Source organism: Mirounga leonina, unplaced genomic scaffold (assembly GCF_011800145.1).
Source record: "Mirounga leonina isolate KUSES-001 unplaced genomic scaffold, KU_Mleo_1.0 Mir_114, whole genome shotgun sequence".
NCBI lineage: Eukaryota > Metazoa > Chordata > Mammalia > Carnivora > Phocidae > Mirounga > Mirounga leonina.
Genome location: NW_023270265.1, coordinates 47746683 through 47773972, shown reverse-complemented (window position 1 = coordinate 47773972; position 27290 = coordinate 47746683). Strand labels below are relative to the sequence as shown.

Below are 27290 nucleotides of genomic sequence, written 5' to 3'. Positions count from 1 at the left end.
ACAATGACTAAGACATAGCTCATCTTACATCAACTTCTGATTCTTTCTTGTTGAGGTAGTTTCATGTTACATTGGATCTGTATTATTTTTCATAAGTGCTCGTTTAAAAGTTGTAATAGACTCACTTCAAAGGGCAGTCCTTGACAAATTATGCAGTCTACAATTTATATGGAAGAAAGCTTTGAAAAGGAGCAAACACCAACCTTTCAGATTCTTACAGTGGAATGTAGCTGATACTCCTAACACAACAGTTCTTATTAAATTTTATTTTGAGTGGCATGTCACCCACCATATTTGTTTTCCCTTACTGGTACTACTAAATTTGCCAAAGGCCAAAACATGGATCTCTTGTATGTATTTAATGACCTCTAAGAAGATACATGGGTCACGCCAGTAGCAGAATAAATGTGGAGAGGTGTTGTCTATCGTGAAAACTCCGCCACTGCCCCCTCTAAATCTGGGACTCAAACCATCGAGCAACAGAAAGTCCTCTGAGTAGTGAAAACAGATCATCGCGAACTTCAAAGTGCTGCCTCTCAGACTCACTGGATTCAATATAGAGCCCTTTGAGGCCACAGCCTTTACAAGTATTGTATCTGTCCAACAGGCCTAACTGGTCTCTAACATGCTGAGTAGGAGAGCAGGTCAGAAAAGCAGAGGACGGCCCCACTAGGTAAGCACACGGACCACAGTGTGACGTGGTTATCGAATCCCTGAGGAAAAGCGGGGCTCCAGACCAGTCGGGCCTTTGATCCCTGAACACTTTGGGGAAGTCTGAGGACATCATTCTGTTTAGGAACTGATGTAATGGTGACCCTGAGTCATGAAGAGAAACTTAGATTGTTTTAGTAGGCAGAGAGGCCTGGTTATCTGTTGCTGCCAAGACCAATACCCTGGAATGTAGAAGCTTCCAGAAGCGGTGACCGTGTGTTCCCTCTCACGGTTTTTTGGGCTGACTGGGTGGCTGTGGGTGCTGCTTTTGCTGGGTGTTGTGTTGGCTGGGCCTGTGGTCATCTGGAGACTTGACCTGGCTGGGACCATCTTCTGTGGCTTAACCCACATGGCATGTCTGTGCTTTCTGCCAGAGGAAGCCCAGCCTTGGTCTCTGCCCAGTGGCCTCGCCATGTGGCCTGGGTGGCTCACAGAATGACAGCTGGCAACAAGAGGGAGGGTTTCAGGCATGTGAATGCCTTGGAAGTGGTTCAGCATCACTTCACTGCATTCTTTGGATCATAGTGATTCACAGGGCCAGCCCAGACAAAGGGAAGAGGAAGTGGACTCCACCTCTCCAGGGGAGCAGTGACAGAGCGTGTGTGGTCACCTTTAATCCAGCCTAACAGAGAAGTTGGTGATGGAGCCGTACCGTGTACGTGTGTGTGGTGAAGGGGCCAGGTGACGCTTCCATCTCTAGAAAGATGACTGTTTGGAAAACTCGACTCTTTCCTGATGGTTCAAAGTGGTCGATACTTTATAAATAAGATTTTACTTTAAAAGATTATTGCACCTTTACGGAGTATTAGAAAACTAAGAAAAACATTTCAAGGGTGTTTATTTGGTAAAAATAATAGCTGTGTTTTTTTAGGTAAAACAGTTCAGAAATAGTACCTATGGCAATCACTAATCATAATAACAGCAATTTAATTTACATGTAGAAGGAGAACCTCTAGAAGGGATTCTAATCAGAATAAAGGGAAAATTGAATAGAAAACCAAATGTTAACTTCTCTTAAGCAGTGGAATTTTCTGATTCTTAGATGACTTCTTAAAGTCATCTTGTCCTGTGATCTCAAGCCAGCGTGTTTCTTGGAGCTGTTCTGTGGATCTGGTCTCAGCCATGGGAGCAGCAAAGAGCTGCGACGTTAACCCATACTACATTTGTGTTATTACACCATTCTAATTTTGAAACAACTTTCAGAATGAATTTTGAAGAACGCTACCTTTGAGGAGCTTAAACATCCTTTCTCCCGTCCCTCTGGTTATTAATTTCTCCCTCTTTCGGCCTATTTGTGTGTGAGCTTGTAAAGTCTTGGTCCTGACCTCAAAGTATCCTTAACATGTGTTATTAACTGAAGCCCTGAGGAGGCACTCAACAGTTGTTTCTTGAGTGTGTGTTTCCCCGGAGCCTGACTTGAACAGTGAAGAGCCTTTTTTTTTTTTATTACGTAGGATGAGGAGCTAGCCCTGTGAGCCCACTAACCATCTAAAGCAATAGTTAAATAAATGAGGTGCTGTAAAAAGAGTAATTTGACAATATCATGAGTTACAGATTACGCTTTGTTCTTTTTTACTTGAGTTTCTCTGTATTTTTAGTTTTCACCTGGTTAATGTGAAAAGGGGCTTATTCCCAGCAATATTGATTGGATTTTAAAAAATCAGGATTGAAAGATCACTTACCTGACTTGTAGGGAATAAGTTACTGGTGTAAATTTGCCCTTGCTTGGGTAATTTCTCTTCTTCATTTAAAATAAATATTTTCTGGGCGCCTGGGGCTCAGTTGGTTAAGCATCTGCCTTCGACTCAGGTCATGATCTCGGGGTCCTGGGATTGAGCCTCATGTTGGGCTCCCTGCTCAGTGGGGAGTCTGCTTCTCCCTCTCCTCTGCCCCCTTCCCCCCAACTTGCTCTCTCTCAAATAAATAGATAAATGAAATCTTTAAAAATAAATAAATGTTTTCTTCTGTTGTCACTTGAATTAGCTATTTTGGGATCAAGACCCTGGAATCTCAAGAAATGTGCTTGAGGCTTCTGGTTTGATTAAACAAACGAAAGACCTTATTAATAAAAGCGAGCTATAGCCTCCGAGGGGAAAAAAAATAAAGCCACTTCCGTCAGCTGTCATTGTAGACTGGCATAAGCAAATCTAAATGAAGTTTTTAAAAACACTCTCCTTTAAGCTAGAGGATTTCTTAATTAAGACAAAATAGACTGTCTGGTAACCAGGTTAGGGGAAGACTCCCTGGCCCTCAACAGTTTTCCCCGTCACAGGATCCAGCATCTGTTTTGTAGTGGGGTGAGAGACCGCGTGATAGAGCCTCACAACCACCACACCCCCGGCTCACTGTCGGCGCCAGTGCTAGAGGTCAGGCCAAGAGCACCAGGTCCAGTGTGGAACTGTCCCCAAGCTGGCCAGGAGAAAATTGCAGCTCATCAAACTTGAAGAGCTAGCCTGAATTACTCCTGGTCTCTCGAAGAGGCAGCAGAAATGACAGGCAGGAACCAGCTCGCAGAAGAAAGCCAGTTAACGCTTTTGTTTTGAAGGCCTGTGCTTTTTCTTTTGAGCATCTCGTATGTGTACCTGATTTTCCTTCTTTTGTTGGTGTGTTTGTAGGGTGGCGTATGGACAGTCATTTAATGTGCAGAAGAGCGCTTACGTGAGCTGAGCGGAGGCAGCACAGCAAGGAAGACCGGATGCGGATCTGAGGAATTAACTTGCGAAGACTTTGAGCTGAAGTCTTGGCGATTGAGGCGCCCAAGTTTGTATCCGTAGACTCTCAGCGCCGTTTGCAGTGGCTTATTGTCGGAACAGCTTGACCGTAGGATGCCAGCTACTTAATACTTAAGCTCACTCTTGGACAGGATGGAAGAGCAGGGACTGGGATGCCCAGGCTCTGCCTCTGAGAAACGCTACTTCCCCGAATCCCTGGATTCCAGTGATGGGGATGAGGAGGGGGTTTTGGCTTGTGAGGATTTGGAACTTAACCCTTTTGATGGATTGCCATATTCATCGCGTTATTACAAACTTCTAAAAGAGAGGGAAGATCTTCCCATATGGAAAGAGAAGTACTCCTTTATGGAGAATCTGCTTCAGAATCAAATTGTGATCGTTTCAGGAGATGCCAGATGTGGCAAGAGCTCTCAGGTGAGGAGGAGGCATTACGAAATGCCGTTCGCTTTGTGTGTTGCACTTTTTTATTACTTAAGTGCAATGTCAGTGTTCAGTTTTAGTAATGATATCTAAACCAGAAGAACCCAAAACAGAACAAAAAGAGCATTAGCAATTCAGGCACAACAATTAAGTTACGTTCCTAGTTTTATTTCTTAAAGCCAGCTGAGTAACCATTAATTATACCTATGTGGATATTGTGTTCAGTGTGCCAGTAAATTTTCTCTAGAATAGTAGATAAAAATCCATTCAAATTATTTCATGGCTCGTATTACATTTAAAAGATACGATAGGTGCTATTTGCCTGCCACAGATTTGGGGATTAATTGTCATGTTCATGTGCCCAGCAGTCTGATGATCGCGAGGTGTTTGGTCATGCTTCATGGTGAAGCTGGTTAAATTACAGAAATTCAACAGCACAGAAAATTTTTATTTTCCAGACCATAAGAAATAAGTGAGTGGTCAAATATCATCCTGGCTCAAATACCATCCCTACATTTTGGGATCTAGTGTGGAGGATAGAATCAGGGTAGTTAATGAAAACATAATGTCCAGGCTGTTCTTATACCTGAACTTCTAGATTTGATTTTAGTAGTATCTGTATTTTGGTTTTTAAATTCTAAAGCAAGCAGTATTTTTATTACGAAACTCATGTATGGATTCTTGCAATGTAAGAATTAGAATAGACCATAAAGATAATCTGACAGAATGCCTTCATTTTTCAGATGATGAAACTGGCCCAGAGGGATTTGATAATTTGTGTAATGTCACACAACTTCCTAAACTGCAATTCCAAGAGTACTTTCTACTGTACATTACCACGTTCAGGTTGTTTGTTACCTCTGAGGCTTACTTGTTCTGACTTGAAGAGAGAAAGGATGGACAATAGGTGGTTTTTCTTAGAGCTGCCAATGTGGAGGGTTTGCTATGAATTGTTATTTGTTACAGTGAGTTGTTACAATGAATGCTTTTGGTTTGTCAGCAGGAAGCTACTGTTGAAAACTGGGTATAATAATCCTCATTTCTGTGGACAAATGGCAAGTTAAAAAATCATTTGAAGTTATTTTGCAATAATTCAGACTTAGGAAAAGTTGCAAAAATAGGACAAAGATTTTCCATATGTTGTTCACCCAGCTTTCCTAAGTGTTAATATCTTACATTTGCTTTATCATTCTCTCTTTCCATGCACACATGCACACACAGACATACAGACATGTACAGTTTTTATCCTGAACTCTTTAAAAGTTAATGATATGATGCCCTTTGCCTCCAAATACTTAAAGTATTTACTAAAAACAGGGCACAGCCACACTGTAATTATCAAAGTCAGGAATGTAGAATTGACATTTCATGATTACCTAACGTACAGGTACTCAAATTTCACCACTTTTCCTACTAATGTCCTTTATAATAAAGTATTTTTCTGGTCTAGAACCCAATCCAAATTACATTGCATGTAATTTCCATTTCTCTTTTCTCACCTCTAATCTGAAACAGCTGCTTAGTTTTTCCTTGTCCTTCATGACCTTGACATTTCTGAGGAGTACCGCTAGGTGTTTTGTACAACATCTCTCAGTTTGATCCTGTCTGACATTTCCTTAGGATTAGATTCCAGTTACGCATTTGCAGCAGGAAGACCACGCAAGTGCTCTGGTGTCCTCAGTGCATCCTATCAGGAGGCATAATAAGATTTCTCCCCTGACGTTAATTAAATTTGATAACTTGGTAAGGTGGTGATTGTCTTGTTCTTCATCGTAAAGTCACTGTCTTCCCCCATCATTTAAAAGCTGTGGGGAGATTTGCGTACCCATTGCCTACTTGAAGAAATAAGACACTGTTATTCTCAGAGGCTGTCTGTGTGGCCCTTCCCCGTACTTTATCCTCTTTCCTCCATAAAGTAACTTGTATTAATCATTTCTTGCTTTCCTTTATAGCTTTACCGTGTTTTTTGGTTAAAAACGCTGTTACTTTGGTTAGCCAGTTTTTCACTATTAAATGAACATATTGTGTTCTTCTGAGACCAGCTTGTCTTGCCCAGGTGTTACTGATATTCAGCCATAACAGTGATGCTCTAACTTGAGTCAATCAGACTCACCTGGAAGCCTTCCAGAACCGACTTGCCGCTTCACCGCCCCCCCGCCCCCCCCCTCCCCCGCCTCAGTATCTAATCCAGTAGGTATGGGGAGGAGAGCTGGGGTGGTTAACAAACCTGCAGGTGATGCTAATGCTGGTGGTCTTGAGAAACCATGCTTTGAGAACCACGGATGATTCTGATGCTTTATAGCTGGGCTTCCTTTGTTTTTCCTTTTAATGACATCCCATTGTGAGAATATACCAGTTTATATATCCATTCTCCTGATGATGGGCACTTGGGTTGCTTCCAGTCTTTGGCTATTCCAACAGTGTTGTGTTGAGCATTTTTGGTTGTTGTTGTTTTTTTTGTTTGTTTGTTTTGTTTTTTAAAGTAGGCATAGAGCCCAATGCAAGTCTTGAACTCACAACCCTGAGATCAAGGCCTGAGCTGAACTCAAGAGTCAGACACTTAACCGACTGAGCCACCTGGGTGCCCCATGATGAGCATTTTTGTATAAATCTTCTGTTAAATATTTTCAAGAGTTTTTACACAATGGAGTAAAAAAAAATGTGTTTCACTTAAAAAAAAGTAAAATAAAAGATATGGGGAGATACTTAGAGACTATATAAAGTACGCTTCTCGTCATGCGCTTGCCTACTGGTTTTATTTAGCATCCTTAGATCATTCTTTGACATTATTACACTGGTGGTAACCAAATTGGTGATTTTTCTAATTCTGACATTCCTTTTACATTTAATATTTGGAATTCTTCTGAAAAGCTAAACTTCCTCTTTGTTATTTATCTGTTCATTTATTTCAATGTGGGCTCATAATTCTTTCTTCTATGGATTATAATTCATTACTCAGCCCATTTATTTTGTTTCTCAAATTGTCCCTGATATGGCCTGTGGGAACCCCTTCAGGATGACTCCTGTGTCCTTATGACATGCCCCCTGGTTCTTGAGCACTTCTTTGCTCTTTCCCAGTAAGACATTTCAGGCTCCACTAGTGTCTGTTCCAGTCTTAGAAATAGCCATTTTTCTCAAGGAGCCCTGCTTCCTTTTAGTGGAGAATTGTACTTAGAAACCAAGATGGGGACACTAAGTGGCATTGTCATCGGCTTGTCATTGCTTCCAGGCCCTGTCAGTTAACAGAGCAAGGAAGTAAATGTGTGGGGGGGATGTATGGCTACCCCCTCTCGATACCTCTAACTCTGCTTCTCTGTCTCTAGCTCTGTTTCTTTCTCATGTATTTGTCTCTCTCTACATATTTATCTTTCTCTGTGTATTTTATTTTATTTTTAAAGATTTTTTATTTATTTATTTATTTGAGACAGAGAGAATGAGAGAGAGAGAGCACATGAGAGGGGGGAGGGTCAGAGGCAGAAGCAGGCTCCCCACCGAGCAGGGAGCCTGATGCGGGACTCGATCCCGGGACTCCAGGATCATGACCTGAGCCGAAGGCAGTCGCCTAACCAACTGAGCCACCCAGGCGCCCTCTTTGTGTATTTTAAAAACCACAAATTCATGCTGATGCCTCTGGTTCCATGTCCATACCACAGGGTTCATTGTTTTTGCCCATTTCCCATGTGTAACTCCGTTCTCTAACTGTGGGAAACCTGCCACTCATTATTCGCGATAGCTTTACTTGTTCAGTCTTAGAAACATGCTCATAATGTAGTTTCAGAATTGCTAGCCCACACTTTTGGCTAAAAAAAAATTAAATATATACTTCTTGAGTTTTCTTTTAGAATTTGTGATCTTTAAGGATAAGGATTATCGGGCGCCTGGGTGGCTCAGTTGGTTAAGCAACTGCCTTCGGCTCAGGTCATGATCCTGGAGTCCCGGGATCGAGTCCCACATCGGGCTCCCTGCTCGGCAGGGAGTCTGCTTCTCCCTCTGACCCTCCTCCCTCTCCTGCTCTCTGTCTCTCATTCTCTCTCTCTCTCAAATAAATAAATAAAATCTTAAAAAAAAAAAGATAAGGATTATCATACATTTGTAATATGTTAATACCTAGCAGTGGTTTCTCCTGTCATCTTTGACTTCTCAACCATTTTCACAAATAATGCTTGTTTTCTGTTAATTGGGAAGTCAGTGTGTATCGACAGGGTGGCAGAAATCAAAATAGTACTCAAATGATGGGAAAATGGGCCAATTCTAAACTAATTTAAATACTGGGAGCATTGGTGGTTTTCTCAATTCTGGAAACAACCTGGTTATTTTTTACAGAGAGCTTCCAAGACTGTTTTGTTCTTCAGAGTTTTAAGCCTTTCAAACAAAAGTTTGTCTTTAGACCCAAGCCTTCTAAAGAGGACCACAAATATTTTGCAGGATCCTAAAAATTTCATCTCTCTTTGGTCCAGCTGGCGTTTTGTGACTGCCCTAGGGAAAATGGGAGAACCTTTCATATATTTATAGAGCCTTTTCCTATTGCCTTTTTTGGGGGCAGCTTTATAAAAAAGCCTGAAAGAGAATGAAATATTTTTAGAACTATCTATTTTACTTGCGTCTCCTTCTCTAGCTTTTGTCCTGAAATTTCCCAGGAAATGGATGGGTTAGTGAGGTGGATAAGCACGATGTGCCTGAGACTTCACCTATATTAAGAAACTATATGGTACAGAACATCTCCACCCTGTTAATTGAGTAAACATGCCGACCATTTTCTGCTGGTAGATTCTACCTGTGTTCACTCCATGTCGAGATATGTACAAATTATGATATCCAGGGACATGGGACGTATAATTCAGAAGGGGACCCACTCCTCAGTAATGTATCCTGATACAGTACCTCACCTCGGGTAGCCTTAGGAGCATGCTCAGGCACAGGCACTTTGCAGGACTGTTTTTGTAAGGATTCATACCTTTGGGTGAATCAGTGGTGCTGAAGGTTCCTTCCAACTTTTGGATTCCCTGGTTGTGGTACTGGAGTAAGAGTGAGAGATCAGAGCGTTGGCACTGGCTGCAGCCCCCGTGGTCCTAGAAAGCGGAGGAGGAACCGGGCTGGCATGGACAGAGGAGTGATGGGAAACGGGGGCTTGTGGGGGCCTTTGGGACCAGGGTGTATTAACAGGAGCAGCATGTGTCTCATAGATGACTTTTGTCTCGCTTCATTTATGCACATGTCCATTCAGTGAGCTGAGACCGTCTCTGGCAGTGGGTGCAAGGCCAGGGAGCTCTACACGGATGTGGCTGTCCTCTCGCCCCAGTGGCAGCCGTGGGCCCGCACACAGATGCTGCTGCTGCTGCCCCGGATTGGGCCCACCTGCGGACCCCGGGCCCCAGCCCTCCCAAGCCCAGCCGCCGGCCTCCGGGCCTGTTGCCTGGAGGATGGAGCGTCTTCGCTTCACTCGGAATTTGGACAACTTGTAGAACTCCAGCCACTAATTTAAGCTGATGAAGCCTTGATGTAGATTAGATTCTGGTTACTCAGAGGACTCCTCTTACCTACTCTCAGGCTGCAGATGGGCCAGAGTCCTGGTGATCTGCTTTCAGGCAGGAGACAGGAGCTGGGGACGCACATTCTTACTGTGCACTCTAACACCGATTGCCCTGCACACCCCAGAGGCAGCTGAGCTGGGCTTTGGGACAATGCGGGGGCATGCTTCAGGCTTTAACACGCTTGGCACGTCACATGGTCCAGGAAATGGCATTTAAAAAATGGGCTGAGGGAGGGATGCCTGGGTGGCTCAGTCAGTGAAGCGTCTGCCTTCGGCTCAGGTCATGATCCCGGGGTCCTGGGGTCGAGCCCCGTGTTGGGCTCCCTGCTCGGCGGGAAGCCTGCTTCTCCTTCTCCCTCTGCCTCTCTCCCCCCGTCAAATAAATAAAATCTTTTAAAAAAGAAGAAAAAATGGGTTGAGGGTGTTTGAAACAATTGTGAGGTGCGTTCTGAATGAAAATATTTGCAGTTGTGATTTCTAGTAGGTAGAGTTTCTAGACCAAACATACAAATTTGGGGGTTGTCTATTGCCCAGACTCCCAGATAAGTGTGTAAATAGGTTTATTTTTGTCGTGTGCTAAAAGAGCAGTTTCTGTTCTCCCCCTAAGTGGCCCGAGGTGACCTCTGAAAGTGGTTCGCTATTCGCTTGACCCAGAAAACCCTACAAAATCATGCAACTCAAGAGGTTCAAGTCTGCGTGTTCACTTGAAGAACACACGTGAAAGTGCCCAGGCCATCAAGGGTGTGCAGATCTGAAAAGCCACCAGGTAGTGAAGGATGTCATTTTGCAGAAGCCGTGTGTGTGTCACTCCATCGCTGCTGGTGGAGCTGGTCCGCGTGCCCGGGCCAAGCGGTGGGCTGCACACAGGATCGGGGGCCCAAGAAGAGTGCTGAAAAATGCAGAGAGTCATGCTTGAACGTAAGGGTTTAGATGTCGATTCTCTGGTCATGGAGCACGTGCAGACGAACGAAGCCCCCAAGATGCGGCCTGGAACTTACAGGGTTCGTGGTTGGATTCACCCCTACGTGAGCTCGCCCTGCCACACGGAGTGATCATCCTGACTGAAGAAGACCAGATTGTTCCCTAAACCAAAAGAGGAGGTTGCACAGAAGAAAAAGCTATCCCAGAAGAAACTGAAGAAACAAAACCTTATGGGCCCGGGAATAAATTCTGCATAGAATAAATGCAAAAAAAAAAAAACGGTTTCCTATTTTGTTCACCAGATTGTACGGCTTTTGCTAAGTTCTTTTTTTTTTCTTTTAATTTTATTTGACAGAGCACAAGCAGGGGGAAGAAGGAGAGGGAAAAGCAGGGTCCTCGCTGAGCAGGGAGCCCGAAGTGGGGCTCGATCCCAGAACCCTGGGATCATGACCTGAGCTGAAAGCAGACACTTAACCGACTGAGCCACCCAGGTGCCCTTTTGCTAAGTTCTGAAGTGTTACTTAAGGCACAAAGCAGCCTAGTACTCAGTGTTTCTCTCTACAAAGAGTAAAGCCAAATGATTTATAGAAAGCTGTAGGTAGTTAAGCTGTCCAGGTTCTTGTGGTAACAACTTATAATATGTTCTGGATGCCAGGGGGCAGGGGACCATCTTCCACAGAGAAACCATAGAGGGTGAACTCTCGAACAGGTGCATAACTCATTGGTGAGAGGCTAAGGTATATTGGGACAAAGAAAAAGCCACTCCCAGAGGGGAATCAGAATCAGGCCACAGAAGGCCACCGTGTTTATTGTTGGCACAGAGAATGCAGGCATGCCCTGTGACGCTGTAATTCTGGTGTCCCTGGAAATGATGAAATGTCCACATTTCTAGCAGTTGCTGAATCATACTTTTTTCAGCCGATACTTGAGTTTGCTAAGGTATCACACTTGACAATGGGCCTTGGCTGGCTTAGTGATTCAGAAGGTGCATAAAGCCAGAGGAATTGTACTGAGCAGGACAGGTGAGTTCGTATTTCCTTTCCTGTGCGTGAGCGTCACTCGCTGCTACCGTCCGTGTGTAACTGTTCCCGCAGGGGCTGTGCGTCGTGGGCAGTCAGAGCGACACTTGAGTGGGCTGTCTGCAGTGAGCCATGGCTTGCGCTCCACCTGTCATTCGGCTGTGTCAGCAAACATCCCCACATTAAGCACAGTATGCATGTGGCCAGTCTTTCACTGGTTATTTTAACGGATATAATTTAGAAGAGCTGTTCCCACTTCTCAATTAATTTTTTTGCCTTGTAGGTGAAATAATTCGCTCAGTTGTGGAGGGGGGCAAAAAAGGACAATGAAGACTGTTGGATTGTTATATTTATTGCACTTCCAGACCTATATGACATTTATAGCATTATAAATGCCCTATAATAATCTAATCTTGCAGCATTTGTTTATATGAGTAGATAGAAAAGAAATGCAGTCAAAATCCCCATCAGTAGCTTGGGAATGTGGCCCGTAATTGTTTGAATCATGTAGCATTCCAGACTTTGAAAGCCAGCTATCCTGGATCGTAGCATAATAACCATGTTGAATATATTCAGATGTTCTAGCGAAACTGGATGGCGTAATTTCAGCAACAGTTCTCCCTGTGTAAAACAGTGCGGGTGGTCATCATAGTGTTGTGTGTCGACACTGTCGTTAGCCTGGAAAGAGTGATTAATTAAACATGTTGACAGCTGAGAGTCTCGCGGCTTCCATTGCCACCTTTGTATGAAGATGCTTGGAAGCACCTGCGTGTGGTGGAAATTACGCTAGACGAGAAGCGGGAGGATTGAGACCAGTTCGGGCTGGGCTGCACACTGGCAGTAGGACTCAGGCAAGGCACCCTTCTAAGACTTTGCTCGTGTGTAAAATGAGAGTGGCCGACGTGCCTTCCAGAGATTTCCTCCAGCTCTGAAATCCTGTGATCCCTACGCCTACCTCGAGCTCCGGCCCCTCGGCGCTCCTGGCCTGTTTGTCAGTTGCTCTCAGGTTAGCTACACCTGGATGTGCACCCTTAACAACCCGACCTAACACTTTCCTCACTCGCGAAGGTCAAAGGTCGTCTCCCTCCCCTCCTAGCTCCTCGCTCCCTCACAAACGCACCCTCTGCCGTTTAGCTTCATTCATTTTATTTTATTTTACTTTCCAGTTTTCTATTCTTGATGGTTGGTGATACTCACTCTACTATTCTTAGTTAGAAATCTTAGAATATTTGTTTCTTCTTATGCATAGTTACTCAGCTTGTGAGTACTCCTCATGCTTTCTTTGTAGTTAAATGTCCCTTGGTTTTATTACTTCTCAGTTCTGAGTCCAAGCCTTTTCCTTTTCTTCCTCTGATTATTATTACGATATCCTTAACCTTCCATCCATCCAAATATTTATTATCCCTATTATGTGTGTCAGGCCCTCTGTTAAGGATTGGGGAAAATATGAACCACACACACCACACAGCTTAAGGACTCTCCAGTCCAGTGGGGAGACAAAAATTCAAACAAATGGTTTTATTTTATTTTATTTATTTGAGAGAGAGAGAGAGCATGAGCAGGCTGAGGGGCAGAGGGAGAAGCAGACTCCCCGCTGAGCAGAGAACCTGACTCCGGGATCATGACCTGAGCTGAAGGCAGATGCGTAACCAACTGAGCCACCCAGGTGCCCCTCAAACGAATGGTTTTAATACGGTTTTCACAAGAATGATATTTAAAGTCTCAGCCAGGCACCTAGAGAGTGGACCGTGATATGAAGGGAATCAGGTTAAAAAGCAAGGGTTTGGCAAGAATTAAAAATTACTTGCTAGGGAATGAGGGGACAGAAAATTTGGGTGGAAAAAAAAATGAAAAATTTATGTCAATTCCCAGTGGGGTGATCTGGTGACTGTGAAGCAATTCAAGGTAGAGCATACAGAATCATAGGCTTTTAAAATATTTTTGGAAAGTATAAGGAATTTGTTCATTCATCAAATATTTATTGAGTAAAATTACTTGAGATTATTTGGTGACCAAGATAGGTCTCTGGTCTCCCAGAGCTCATAGCGTGGCGGGCCGGGTGGACCCCAGGAACAGACCAGCAGTGGCAGGAAGGGTCATCAGTGTATGGTCGTTGGGTAGTGCCCTATGGGATCTAAGTAAGCCTTGTGGAGCAAATGTCCCAGGAGCTTAGACTCGAAGGTAACTCATCCCTTCAACCCATTTTATGGAGAAGAAACTGAAGCTTAGAGAAACTGTGATTTACAAATAACAAACTAGTTGGGGCGCCTGGCTGACTCAGTCAGAAGAGCGTACAACTCTTGGTCTCAGGGTCGTGAGTTCAAGCCCCACCTTGGGTGAAGAGATTACTAAACAAACAAACCAAATAATGAACTAGTAGCAAGCCAGGCCTGGAAGTCTGGACTTTGGTCCCTGGAGTACCTTGTCGTTCCCTGCTGTGCCCTGATTCCACATTTTCTGGGTGCAGTACCTTAAACCTTCATCTTTCACAGAACAAAGTGGGTGCTGAATAAATTACTGATTAGTTTTCAACCTGTTGACAAGGCTGACACCTATCTTAAAATGAAGGAACTACATTTGCACTATTAATCATTAGGGATTAGCATTCTATATCAGTTCATTTTGGAGTTATGATTTCTGGTTATGTTTATTTTTCAAATTATAGTGAGGATTATAATCTAGGAGTTCTATGATGGCTCTACTAAATAGCACATCTCAAAATAATTAAACATGTTAAAACCTTTTAGTACCTTAGATCTATTTAAAAACCCTCTTGGAATGATTTATTTTAAAGACACATGTAAGAAAGCATGGCTTACTGACAGTGCCTAAGGTTACAGCATACAGATGAAACAAGTACTTTCTACTCTACTCATTATTGCACAAATGAACTTGGTAAAGCCAATTGCTCTATAATACATTTTCAGTAAAAGGATTTTTAATATAAATGACTCAACAGAGGCCTTGGAATTGACTCTTTCCAAATCTGGATGGATTGGTTGACTAGCTCAGTGGGCTTATTTTACATCGTATTTAGCTGTTAAACGCTGTGAGATTTCCTTTTAGCTTCTGTTACCAGGGAAATGTTGAGCAGGCTTATCTGGTTATTTTGTTATGATCATTTAGGTTTAAATGTGCATGCTTTAATTTGGAGTCACTATTTTTCATCGAAATGCTATTTAATATTAACATTGCTTAAAACATAGTAGTTGATACCAGAAGCCATATTTTTTTAAGATTTTACTTAAATTCAACCTAGTTAACATACAGTGTAACCAGAAGCCATATTTTTGATGGAGCTCTCTTGTAACCAGGAAGAAAATAACAGCCTGTAAATACATGAGTCTTTTCAGAAACCCAGCTGAGGTTAAAAATCTTTTTTTTTATTTTGCTTTTATTTTTATCTGCATTTTTTTTTCATTTGGAGGAAGTCAAACTCTCCCAGTCCCTGCTAACCCTTAAACTTTTTAATAGGAATGATTCTGTGCATAAGCACAGATGGTTCAGATTTTCACTGAGTGAGATGTAGCGTAGCCCCCTGGTGATTCACTGGTGGAAGAAACAATTATGTATAAGATGAACCCTGGTCTTTTGGTGGTTCTCCCAGAGGAAGCTGATCCTGTCTCATTTTCCCCGTGAAAGGTTCCTCAGTGGTGCGCCGAGTACTGCCTCTCCATCCACTACCAGCACGGGGGCGTGGTGTGCACACAGGTCCACAAGCCCACGGCGGTGCAGCTCGCCCTCCGCGTGGCAGACGAGATGGATGTGAACATTGGCCATGAAGTTGGCTACATGATCCCCTTTGAAAACTGCTGCACCAGCGAAACCATCCTGAGGTGGGTGTGGGGAGCTTGGGCCTGCTGTGCCTGATGACGCTCGGCTTGTGTTCTACCATCCTAGAGGAGCGTGTTCTTGTGTTCTACATTTTAGACATCTATAATGTGTCCTAGTAAGAGGCCGCTCCATCTCCAGCCAGACGTGCACTGGCGGTTTTCCTACACGGACATCATCAGGGATTTCTTATCTAAACTTCTTCTGTATCTCCCCATAATCCTCAGGGAAAAGGTACGACTTGTTAGGTTGGGCCCAAAGGCCCTCAAGCTTGGGCTTCTCAAGCTCCTCATGATGGGTCCATACAAGTTATCTGTGCAACAGCCAAGCTGACACATACGTGTGGTCCTCTTGTGCCCCTGTGCCCTCTGCTTGGAATGCCGATGGCTCTTCTGGGGTTGGCTAATTCCTTCTAGGCATGCAAGACCCCATGCAAGGGTCACCTACTCCAGGAAGGCTTCCCTTCACCCTCCTGTACCGTACCTTAGAAAATACTCGGCCGGACCTCTGTAAAACCTGGTACCAGCCTCCACATGGCAGGTTTGATCAGTGTTTGTCTAACTCTACTTTTCAGAGTTTTATAGGTTCCAAGGATCCTTCTCAGTAGCTACCACAAGCTGAGGGAGAAAGGCATCTTTTTATCTCTGTTTTTAGCTTCGCTGTGAGATTTCCTTTGCACAGAGGGTTCTAAGAGCTTAACACACAGAGGAAAAGAGAAAAGAAAAAATATACTTGAAAAAAAGCAGTGCTCTGGGCCAGTGTTTCTCAACAAGTTTTATATCATAGCCCACCTAGAAAGTGAACATATCTAACAGCACCCCAAGGAAATGGTCCAAGCTGCTTGGCCATCCCAAGGGCTTCAGCTGCCCCAGGCACTGCCTGACCACTCCAAGGGCTGAGGAGACAAGTGTCTTAGGAACAGTATATTCGCATGTCTGTAGCTCCTTTATGTGACACACTGTTGGGGAGGCTCTGCTTTAGTGTAACAGGGATGGTATATATGGTATGGTGTGGTATGGTACGGTGTGGTACAGTGTGGTATGGTATAGTACGGTGTGGTGTGGTGTGGTGTGTCGTATGGTATGGTGTGTGGGGTGGTATGGGGTGATATGATGTGATGTGGTATGGTACGGTGTGGCAGTGTTGTATGGTATGGTGTATGATGTAGTATGGTGTGGTGTGGTGTGTGGTATGGTATATGGTGTAGTATGGTATGTGGTGTGTGGTTTGGTGTGGTGTGGTGTTGTGTGGTACAGTGTGGTGCGGTGTGGTATGGTGTGGCGTGTAGTACAGTTTGGTGTGGTACGGTGTGGTGTGGTGTGGTGTGGCACGGTGTAGTACAGCGGTGCTGGCTCTTGCTTCCTCATATCCCCAGCATCTGACATGCTTGTTTCATAGAGAACATTCAGCCAATTTGCTAGTGGAAAGAAGGAGTAGTGCCCTCTCCCAGCTGGCTAGAGAGCCTAGAGCCTCTAGTGGTAAAGTCTGGAGACTTTTCCCATTCAGAAAGGCCATGCGACTCATTTGGTTAGTACCAAGCTGCTTTCCTTCCAATGTTTATCTTCAAAAATGGAAGCTACAGGTCTTCGGGCTAGTGTTAAACCGTAGGGAATCTTTCCATCAACAGCGATAGGACTTGAACTTCTTGGAGATCTGTCACCTTCTGCTTTTATAGCCATGGTGTCCCCGAGTCATCAGTTTCGTATATATGCATAAACTCTCTATTATGCAAATGATCTGTGAATGATACAGATTAACTAGGTTAAAACCTCCCTGCTGGAGTTGGAGAGGGCAGGACATCCTGACCCAGAAGGAGTGAAGGATCCCCAAGCTTGACAGATTCATTCTTTATCTTTTACATTTTGAAGTGGCCTTTCAGATGGTCATGGTATTAATTAAAGGACAACTCTGACTATAGTCTAAAGTTAATATAGGTATTTTTATATCTTTAATGCCATCTGGACTTTGAAAACCTTTTGGCAGGAACTCTTGGATGTAGTCACTTTTTAAATGAAATATTACAGTATTGTTAATATGGACCAAGTATATATTTGTTTTTTTAGAAAGCCACAGAGAGAAATAATTGTAGAGAAATCTAGTAATGTTGTCAGAGTAGGTCGAAGACACCTCTCTCGGCTGGGACTTGGCTTCCATGTGATATTTTTCTGGAAAGCCCTCCCCCCCCACCAAGCATTCGATCGTGACAGCCAAAGGAAGGGCTACAATTTACGTTGACCTCTTTTTAGTTCCTATCTGCATGTAGCATTCCCTCTTAGTAAGGACAACAGCTTTCAGCTGTGGGGCTGCTGAGGCGCAGGTGCACGTCGGGAGGCGGTGGGACTTGGTGGCCTGCCGTGGCCCCGACAGGTTCTGCTTCCTGCTGCCTTGGCTGGGGGGCCTGGCCCTCACACTGTCGTTTGTATCTGCACTTTGCCATTATTCTCGTGGCTGGGAGACTGTTCGTTCTTCTCCAGGCTGACAGCCCCCAGCCGGTGCAGAGTCAGCAGGTACTGCGGTTGATGCTAACAGAGTTGGAGTCACAGCAGAGAGGCTCAAACTAGTGAAAAGCCGTATGATAAAAGAGAGTAGCTCCCCCATCTCCCTCCTGGTATTCTGTGCTCTGAAGAGGAGGCAGCATGGCTGTAAGAGGACTGTCCCCACCACTTGCTCCCCTGAGCCCCTCACTGGCCACCTGACCACTCCGGGCTCAGGCTTCCTTGTCCGTAAGATGGGGTGCTTACTCTGCCTGCTCACAGGGTTGTTGTGAGGGCAAAACGAGCTAATCCGTGGGGCTGACAAGTGTGAGCACCTTGTACATGTTGGCTAAATTTTCATTATCTAGGTAAAGCGGAACCAGATTCATTTTCTTAGAGAACTATGCTAACCATAATTTTTAAAAAGCTCAGATTGAATAGCTATTTAAATGAGAGGCTTTAAAGTGACCTGTTGATTATGGAAGGCAGTGTTCTATACTTGCTATTGTCTTTTTCATTTTTTTTGTAACCCCTTAGTATCTAATTTATCAGGCACATAATAGACCCTTAGTAAATATAATCTTTATGCCTAGTACCATTTTTTTTGGATGTTGTATATAACATCTTAATTCTTCTGTAAGCTTTTTCGTGACCTTTTTTGAAACAGTGGGTACCCAAATATTATATCCCTAAAAAATAGTCTTTCTGAACCAGGTATCCAGACTTGTAGAAGTGACACATAAATTTCAAATATGGACCCCCTAGAACATAGATTTTAAAAGAATTACTCATATTTTCATTCAAGGTCAAATTCAATACATTTAATTTTGGAAAATATTAATAAAACTATCCTATATTTTATTTTTAGCTTTCAGAAAGTCTGTTTTAGGAATTTGAAATATAAACTACATTTCCTGAAACCTTAACAATCTATTTTTTTTTAATAGTTATCAGGAGCAGCACTTTTTAAAGCACTGTACACATGGTCTTTGTAACACAAAGATAGGAAGTAGATCTCTGTGTTATGGAGAAAATTGAAGGTTTATATTGTTTTAGGATTGAGCCTTAGTATTCCCTTAGCGTTACCTGATCATCTGGAAGGCCCAGGCCTTGCTGAGTCTAGAGGCGTCTTAAATAAGTCACCACCTTCCTCTTTTTAATGAAGCCTTGGTGTATTTCCATAACACACCGCATCCTCCTGGCAGAGAGCATTTCTCCCCGTAAGATCAGTGCTTAGATGAGTTTTTGCTGAGAAGGGAATAGATTTAATTTCTAACATGAAGGAAGTAGCACAGATTTAAATAATTTGTTTTTAGACCAGAGTCGGTAGTAACGTGTGATGATGTCACACTAACCCCTCAGTTAGCGAGAGGGTGTAGCCGAGGCGTTTGTGGTGGTGTTTGGAGTCTCCGACTTTTCCTGAGGGCCTCTGACTTTCCTACTGCTTCTTCGTAGGTATTGTACGGATGACATGTTGCAGAGAGAGATGATGTCCAGCCCTTTTTTGGGCAGCTACGGGGTCATCATCTTGGACGACGTCCATGAAAGAAGCATTGCCACCGACGTGTTACTTGGACTTCTGAAGGATGTGTTACTGGCACGCCCGGAACTGAAGCTCATAATTAACTCCTCGCCACACCTGATCAGCAAACTCAGCTCTTACTACGGAAACGTGCCTCTCATAGAAGTGAAAAAGCAGCACCCTGTGGAGGTTGTGTACCTGAGCGGGGCTCAGAAGGAGTCTTTTGAGTCTATTTTACGCCTTATCTTTGAAATTCACCAGTCCGGTGAGAAGGGGGACATTGCAGTCTTTCTGGCCTGTGAACACGTAAGTCATATTCTGACCTCACAGAGGCCTGGGGTTCCTTAGGGGGAACCTTTTAACCTCGTTGGGAAGCTTTTAATAATTAACATCCAGGTGTCCGTTTACTGACTCACTGTTTAAATATTTGGTTCCAACACACCTTTTTTTTTTTTTTTAAAGTACTCGGGAAGCCATGCCGGCAGGGTAAATAAGACGGGTTCTGAGCAGAGGACACGGGAGGGCTTGTGAAATCACGAGCTGTGAGAGCAGGGGACAGGGGAGGTGCTCGGGACTCCACAGTGGGGGGTCTCCAGAGCTCTTGGGCCAGGTCTCAGGCTGCCCGAGATGCCCAGCCCCTGCTGCGCCCGCATGCTTGGATGGTCTTGGAGAGAAGATGCACACTGACCCCTGTCACCCTCTCGGTGGTCTCCTGTGTGACCAGGAGTGTTTGCCGTAGAGGAGGACTGTCCCCTAAGCACCTGACATAGGGCAAAGGAACAAAAAAAGTTCCCACAGATGTTCCTACAATAGTCAGTGGGGTGTGAGGCAGAAAGATAAAATGTATAGCGTTCCCGGAAGGCTTTCTTCCTACACTGGGCTCCTCTTCTTAAAAGATGAATGAGAAAAATCTGACTTGGATTCTAGATGTGCTTTCAAAAGAACAATTCGAAATGTGTAACTGAGCATCTGTTATTGCTTTTACATCCTCAAGATGCCATTTGGGGTTCCTTTGGATTTTGTTTTTGTTTTTAATTGCAGCTGTACAGTGGCCGCCTCCTTCCCTTCTAGCACTCTGTTGGCCGAATCTAGAAGCCTCCAGAATCTCAAGAATTATACCTTTCTTCTTAGAGACTAATTTCCTGGTCTTTGTTTTCCTACCCATCATCTTACTCAGTAAAAGTACTAGTTTTTGGACCATGACCCAAATATGTAGTGATTCCAGTGACTAAGTAGAAACCAAAAAGGAAATTGATTGGCTCAGCCACCAGCTGAACAAAGACAAGTTTCTGAGCTCTCCATCAGAATCTTAAGTTTCACATGCTTTCAGAAATAACTTACAGAAGTATTTATTCTGTTTTACATTCAGAGCATAAAGGATGACTGACCCTCCTAGCTTCAGGAACTTTAGACAGATTTTACCTGCTTCCATAAAGAAAGTGATTTAAAATCTCAGATATATGATAACTACAGCATGTTTATCAATTTTTCACGTATAGATTATATAATTTGTTCTTTTACCTATTACAGTGATTTATTCTATTACCATTTCCTAATCCTGCATGATTCAAGATAGTCAAGAAAGTCCTGAGGAAAGTAATAAAATGATGAAGCAGCCAAGAGAAGGATTTATGAAGATGATTAAAGGTTCTCAGTGTAGCCCGTAGAAGACTTAGAAAGGGAAGAATGGCAGAATTAGCCAGTGTCAATGTCAGTCGCTAGGTGAAAAAGAAGACCTAAGTTTCTGGAGGGGGGGAGTATAATTAAGACTGGTAGAATGAGTAGTCCTTCTTCAAGTCAGAGTAAGCAAAAATTCCCAAATGGATTTTTTTTAAGATTTTATTTTAGAGAGATTGGGGGAGGGGGGAGCAGAGGGAGAGAGACATGCTGAACGCAGAGCCTGACACAGGGCTCCATCCCATGACCTGAGCCAAAATCAAGAGTTGGCGCTTAACTGACTGAGCCACCCACGCGCCCCCCAAAATGGGTTTTTGAAAAATAAAGTTCATAACAGAATTGGGGATAGTGGATGGATGGTCTTAAGAAAGGTAGTTGATTCTTATAAGTTTAATATAAGCTGTAATTAATGACATGGTGACTTTTGAAATGTCAGACTTTAGGAGATGCATTTTTACCCAGGCTGGGAGTCTAACCCCAGGGCTTACAGAGGCATATAATCTTTCATGAAGTTGGACCAGAAAGACATTTCCTGTGAAGAAACCATAGTCTTGCGATGTTGGGTAGGGGCTGCAGGTCTGACCCGGGTCCTGGGGTCTCTGCAGGAGGCCCCCCGGGGTCCACAGGCTCAGGCAGAGACCTGGCTTGGCAGCGTCGTGCTTCAGCATACCTCTGCCGGACCAGTTTTCCCTCCCAGTTCGGCTCCGAACTCCACAGCTGGTGTCTGCTTCTCCCCGCCTCCCCCCAACAAACTGGACACAGTTCATCTCCTGACGGACGTTCTTCTTTTCTTCTTCACCACTTCTGTCAGCATTACCATTAAGATATTCCTCTCCTGGGGCATCTGGGTAGCTCAGTCAGTTAAGCATCCGGCTCCTGGTTTCGGCTCAGGTCATGATCTCTGGGTCTTGGGATGTTGGGCTCTGTGGGGAGTGTGGAGTCTGCTTAAAGTTCTCCCTCTCCCCTCCATGCCCCACCCCGGCTTGTGCACGCTCTCTCTCTCTCTCAAAAAAAAAAAAGATACTCCTTTCCTTTGGTCTTACAATTTGTCTCTTTGGGAAAATTTGCCTTGCTCTGAAATCCATGTTAACAGCTATTGATCATTTTCCTCCCGTACTATTTGAAGCTTTCTTAATTTCTATATAAAACTTTCAAATCTGCCATGGCAGTTAAATGTCCTAGGAACGCAAGCAGTTAAGTACATGAACAGAAACGTACTGCTGGTCATTTTCTATGTTAAGAGCTACATTTATAATTGTAGAAATACTCTGCAGCATTTTGGGTTGGTGAGCACTCGGTGCCCCACGTGCTGTAAGCGCTGGCCCGACCCTCACCAGCTGTGGATTAGTCCCCACGGCCCCGTGCTGCCCCACGTCTTCACACGTGATCGAGGCTTTGAGCCCTCGGTGTTTCTCGTTTCCTCATCACCTAACTGTCTTCTAACCTGGAAAAGTGAAATACGTTAAGTAGAGAGCGAAGTTGAGATTTATGGTCCTCTATCAGCCCAATTCCTGTGCCCATCTAAACCATTCCAGAAAGGCACCGTCAGGTTGAAGGGTTTCTGGGAAGTGCTCTGTGCGGTTTTGGGCCTTTCGTTTGGAGGGATCTCCCTTCAGTGTGTCTTGTGCTTTCCATGACTTTGCAGGGAATCCTAGGAAGCCCCCCCCATAGGTCAGTGCACTGTACCCGTTGGGTAAGAAGGAAATGACTAAGAGGTTGGAAGCACCAGATTCGTATGTTGAGCATTTTTTTTTTTTTTTTTTCAAATTCTGAAGGTTATGGCCTCAAAGCCCTGTCAGCTGAGCCTGAGGAGTCTGAACCACATACAGCGTCGGTTTCTATTTGCTCCGCTTTTTTGCTTTTGAAGATTTTTTTATGCCTTTTTCTTTCTCCATTCGGAACAAAACTCAACCTAAGAACCCGCCTACAACCAAGAAGGTTTAGTAACTAGAAGCAAATAAAAAATGAGCGGCCTAAATTACCTTTAAACAGTATTCTAAGAGAATAAGAGAAACGTTTGGGTCCAGTTTGAAGGTTTATTTTGAAAAATAATTGCTCACAAGTGGTCTGCTGGAATCTGTGTCCATCTCCAAGTCCAGTAGCACCTGTGGGCAGCCTGCTGGGAGGAATGGGGGATGTCCTGGGGGGCTGAGCTGCGGCCAGCGGCAGGGATGCACAGCCCACGTTCCTGCTGTCCCTGTCTAACAGGCTGTTCTCACATACGATGATGGCGTGATCAGAATTGTAAGTTTGTTCCGATTGTCCCATTCGGCAAGTTTTCATTCATTATGATCCACGGTTACACTCTGCTTGGTAGACCTCTGCCGCCAGGAAGCCACCTCTGTGGGACGTGTATACAGAAGAATGTAACTGGACACCTGCTCACGTGGAGGCCTCTGCCCTGCTTCCTGGGGCCTCCCTGCGGCTCAGGAATAACTTTCAGACAGCTCACCCATGATGCCATTTTTCCAGGCAGATCAGTCTACAAAACCCTTCTGTTAACCCTCTTCTGCAAATGAACGAAGGAAGGAGAGTGAGTGAGCTAGCGCACTGGAAAACGGAATAGGTCTTAAAACTTGAACGGTCACGGAAAGTCATCTTTTTTTTTTTTTTTTTTTAGAGTTTTAGTGAAATCTAATGAATGAAATGAGGCTTCTTCCATTTGGTAGTTTGTTGGGCCCTTAAGAAAGTAGAAATTTTAGAAACATAAATGAAAAAGGTGTAAGAATTAAATTAAGTGACATCTTTTTTATATGAGGTCTTAAAAAACTAGTTGTATTTGAGAAATAGAAAAATACTATCTAAAATGCCTTGCCTGTTGAGCATTTTGCACTAGTTACTTACGTATAGTTTTAAGGGAAATAATTTACTTTTTTTTCAATACATTTGGCAGTGAAACAATTTAAAAGGATATTTCTAAATGCCTGAATCATGCCAAGGTGTGTGAATTAGCAGTGAATATTTCCTGCCTACTTCATTGCACGTGTGCTGTCTTAAAGTACTAATGGGTCAAGACAGCTTTCAGAGTGACCCGGAGACCCTGATTACAGAATGTGTATGTGTATATGTTTTTATTGGAAGTCCAGAGATTGTTTTATAATTCTCTACTCTGTTACCATTAGTTCACAGTGATGCATCATCACTGATGTGAAAATAACTTTGTTTTCCCATCATTGGTAATGGATTTGAGAAAATGCATCAAGCTAGAAACATAGGATAAATGCATGAAGGCACAGGGTAGTACATTTCACAAGGGGAAAACCATTTTGGACTTAAAAAGCCATGAAATTGTCAATAAATTATATTTAACTTCCCCAAAGAAATGTTCTTGTCCAGTTACATCCTCACGTAATGATTCACGTAGACGACACAGGTATTTCTTTCCTTGTATACATTATGCGGCTTTTGCCTATAGTTTTATTTAATTAGACCTTTTTTTAAGTAATAAAGTTGTTTGTGACATGTTTATTCTCATGGCTGATGTTATTTTTTACTTTAGGATATTGAGAAAGCCTATGAAATCATCTGTCAAGAAGGATCGAACTTAAACCCAGATCTTGGAGAGCTGGTAGTTATTCCTTTGTATCCAAAAGACAAATGTGCATTGTTCAAGCCAAATGATGAAACAGAAAAAAGATGCCAAGTTTATCAGAGAAGAGTGGTGTTAACTGCGAGCTCTGGGGAGTCTTTGATCTGGAGCAACACAGTCAAATTTGTTATTGATGTGGGTGTGGAAAGGAGAAAGGTAATTATTGTCGAGTCGGGAAACCATCTGCTGATCATTGTCCTTGGGTTCCTGCCACGATGCCCACTGGGGAAGTGAGGATGAAGCATGGGCTCTGGGGAGTCTCTGGCTCCTGTGTGGAAAGGGAAAGTGTTGCGAGTCTTGTTTACCCATTACTGCCTTTCCTTAGCACGTAGGTAATCCCCAAACTGAGTTGACAGAGGTGTCACAGGAAGACGTCTTCAGAAAAGACACAACGATAAAGATGGTGGCTCTCCTTGTCAGTGGTCTTTCTTAAGCTCTGGTGCTAGCAAGGCGAATTACTGGACTCTTAAACCAACCTTTCCCTATGTCCATCCACTGAGTATTTTTGGTAGCCCCGTTATCAAAATGATTAGCCTCTTCCCTGAGGTGATTTACCAGAAATTAGTTTCAAGTACACGGACTTTAATCTTACCAAGTTTTAGCTTTAATGTTGATATGATAAAATTCTATCCTAACGTTTTAAAAATATTTTTTATAACTACCTTTAAAGAAGAAAATTAGGAAAAAGGGAAGTAGGATATCTCAAACTCTCAAAGACACTGGAACTTAAGAAATCCTAGCATTTAAGAACTGAAGGAACCTACCCAAGTATTGATCCGTTTCACCTTATTAGAGATTACGTATGCTTTTATCCCTCGAGGAAACCGGGTCTTCTGAGTATCTTACTGCGACAGAGCAATTCCAACCATTCTGAAGGTTCCCTTGGCACCAGTTTGGGCTCTTACTGAATTAGTCCACCATTCAGAGAACCCAGAGCTATTACTTGCCCCCCTCCAGCCCCCGTAAGAAAAAAAAAATCACTGTTGGTGCCATATGCAGTTTTTGTCTGAGCTGATATGACCGGAAAATCTCAGCATATTATTATCAAGGTCAGACCGCTGAGATCACAATTTGAATAGAACCTTGAAGAGACGCACCGGCCGATGATAATGCTTTCCTCCGTGTGGTGGATGCCGATCTGTTGTCATCACAGGGTCGTGCTTTGAGAAGTGACACCGCTAGCATTTCAGGAGATGGTGCAGAGGTCCCATATTTATGGAACCTACAATGAAAGCAGACAACTTGAAATCCATTTGTTAAGGCGCTAGCAGTTTCTGTCTCAAGGCAAGTGAAACAATAATAAAGATGGTCCAGAGAGAATGAGTCCATAGCAGAGCATTTCACCAAATGCTGCAAACCACACGCTCCCCTCCAGTACAGCGAGCCTGCGAAATCTTGAGTGATCTGATGCTAAAGTTGCTGTGTCTCCATTTAAAGGTGTACAACCCTAGAATAAGAGCAGACTCACTCATCACGCAGCCCATCAGCCAAAGCCAAGCGGAGATACGCAAGCAGATTCTCGGTTCGTCTTCTTCAGGTAGCACCACGATCACGAAGATTGCTGTAAATTCCTGAACGAAGGCAACCTAGAGACATTAAAACCACTCTCCTTGGTTTCTTCTAGGAAAACTCTTCTGTCTGTACTCTGAGGAATTTGCTTCCAAAGACATGCGGCCACTGAAGCCAGTGGAAATGCAGGAAGCCAACCTCACCAGCATGGTGCTCTTCCTGAAGAGAATAGACATCGCGGGCTTAGGCCACTGCGACTTCATGAACAGACCAGGTAGCTTTGTGCTCGCGGGGCGCAGGCGCGGGGCCAAGACGGGCCTCCTTGCCTCCTGTCCGGGCCCGGGCCGGAGAGCAGGTGGCCCTCGGCAGTGCGGGCAAGTGTGGGGTGGCGGGCGTGTGTACGGAAGCATTTTTCCCTTTAGAGGCAAATGTTCTCTGAAGGAATTTTTTTTTTTTTTTAAGGTTTTACTTATTTGCGAGAGAGAGAGAATGAGAGACAGAGAGCATGAGAGGGGGGAGGGTCAGAGGGAGAGGCAGATTCCCTGCTGAGCAGGGAGCCCGATGCGGGACTCGATCCCGGGACTCCAGGATCATGACCTGAGCCGAAGGCAGTCGCTCAACCAACTGAGCCACCCAGGCACCCTCTGAAGGAATTTTTTAAAAAGCCTCTAGAAATCCCTGCCCTGAGGCAGTGGAGGATGGTCTGCCATGGGAGCCGGGAGCCCAGGAGGGTGGGCCCGAGGGGCCTGCTGCGGTCTGAGTGTGGCATCTGAGGCTGCCTGCAGCCGAGGGCAGGCGACTTCTGGCAGCTTTCAGGTTTCCTGGTGGGACGTGTGTCAGCCTACAGTCCTTCCTCCTGCATCGCTCTGTCACATGGGGGAGCCCCCCTAGAAGTTCCCTCCTTTGTAATTACGGTCCAGCTCTCCTGTGAAGAGGTTAGGTTCTTGAACCTAGGGCTGAGACTGGTTACAGGCCGGTCACGGTTCTCCGGGGGAATCTCTCCTCTGGTGGGTCCCGTCACCCAGGAGGTGCCGGCGTTCTCCCCTCCAGGGCCGCCCCTCCCTCGCTGGGACGGCGGCTGCTCTCTGGGGCACCAGCAGGGTGCTGCGGAAAGGCCGAGAAAGCACGGGGCAGGCGGCTTCAGCAGTGTGTGGGGCGGCCACGCCACATGCTGAGCTCAGGAAGGGAAGCCGGGACCTTCTCTTCTTAGCCTCCCGCCTTCTCGCACATTCCCGGTTGGCTTCTCCTACCTGGTGGGCAAACGCTCTGCCTGCAATGTCTGGGGGGTGACACTGGCTACGGAGTTTAAACCGTCAGCAGTCAGCCGGCAAAGAAAGGCTGAAAGTAGCAAATGC

The 27290-nt window shown here is 44.3% G+C and overlaps 1 protein-coding gene across 2 annotated transcripts in view; it reads left to right on the top strand.

The window, feature by feature from the left end:
- Positions 1-27290, top strand: part of DHX32 (DEAH-box helicase 32 (putative)) — a 50767-nt gene that overhangs the window by 10671 nt on the left and 12806 nt on the right. The window contains exons 2-7 of one of the 2 annotated variants that reach the window (XM_034985929.1): positions 3327-3857; positions 14976-15169; positions 19094-19466; positions 24337-24582; positions 25864-25963; positions 26051-26209. In XM_034985929.1, the coding sequence (XP_034841820.1) occupies positions 3576-3857; positions 14976-15169; positions 19094-19466; positions 24337-24582; positions 25864-25963; positions 26051-26209 (1354 nt within the window). In that variant the 5' untranslated portion in view covers positions 3327-3575. The remainder of the gene's footprint in view (positions 1-3326; positions 3858-14975; positions 15170-19093; positions 19467-24336; positions 24583-25863; positions 25964-26050; positions 26210-27290) is intronic. The other variant, XM_034985930.1, reaches the window with a different exon arrangement.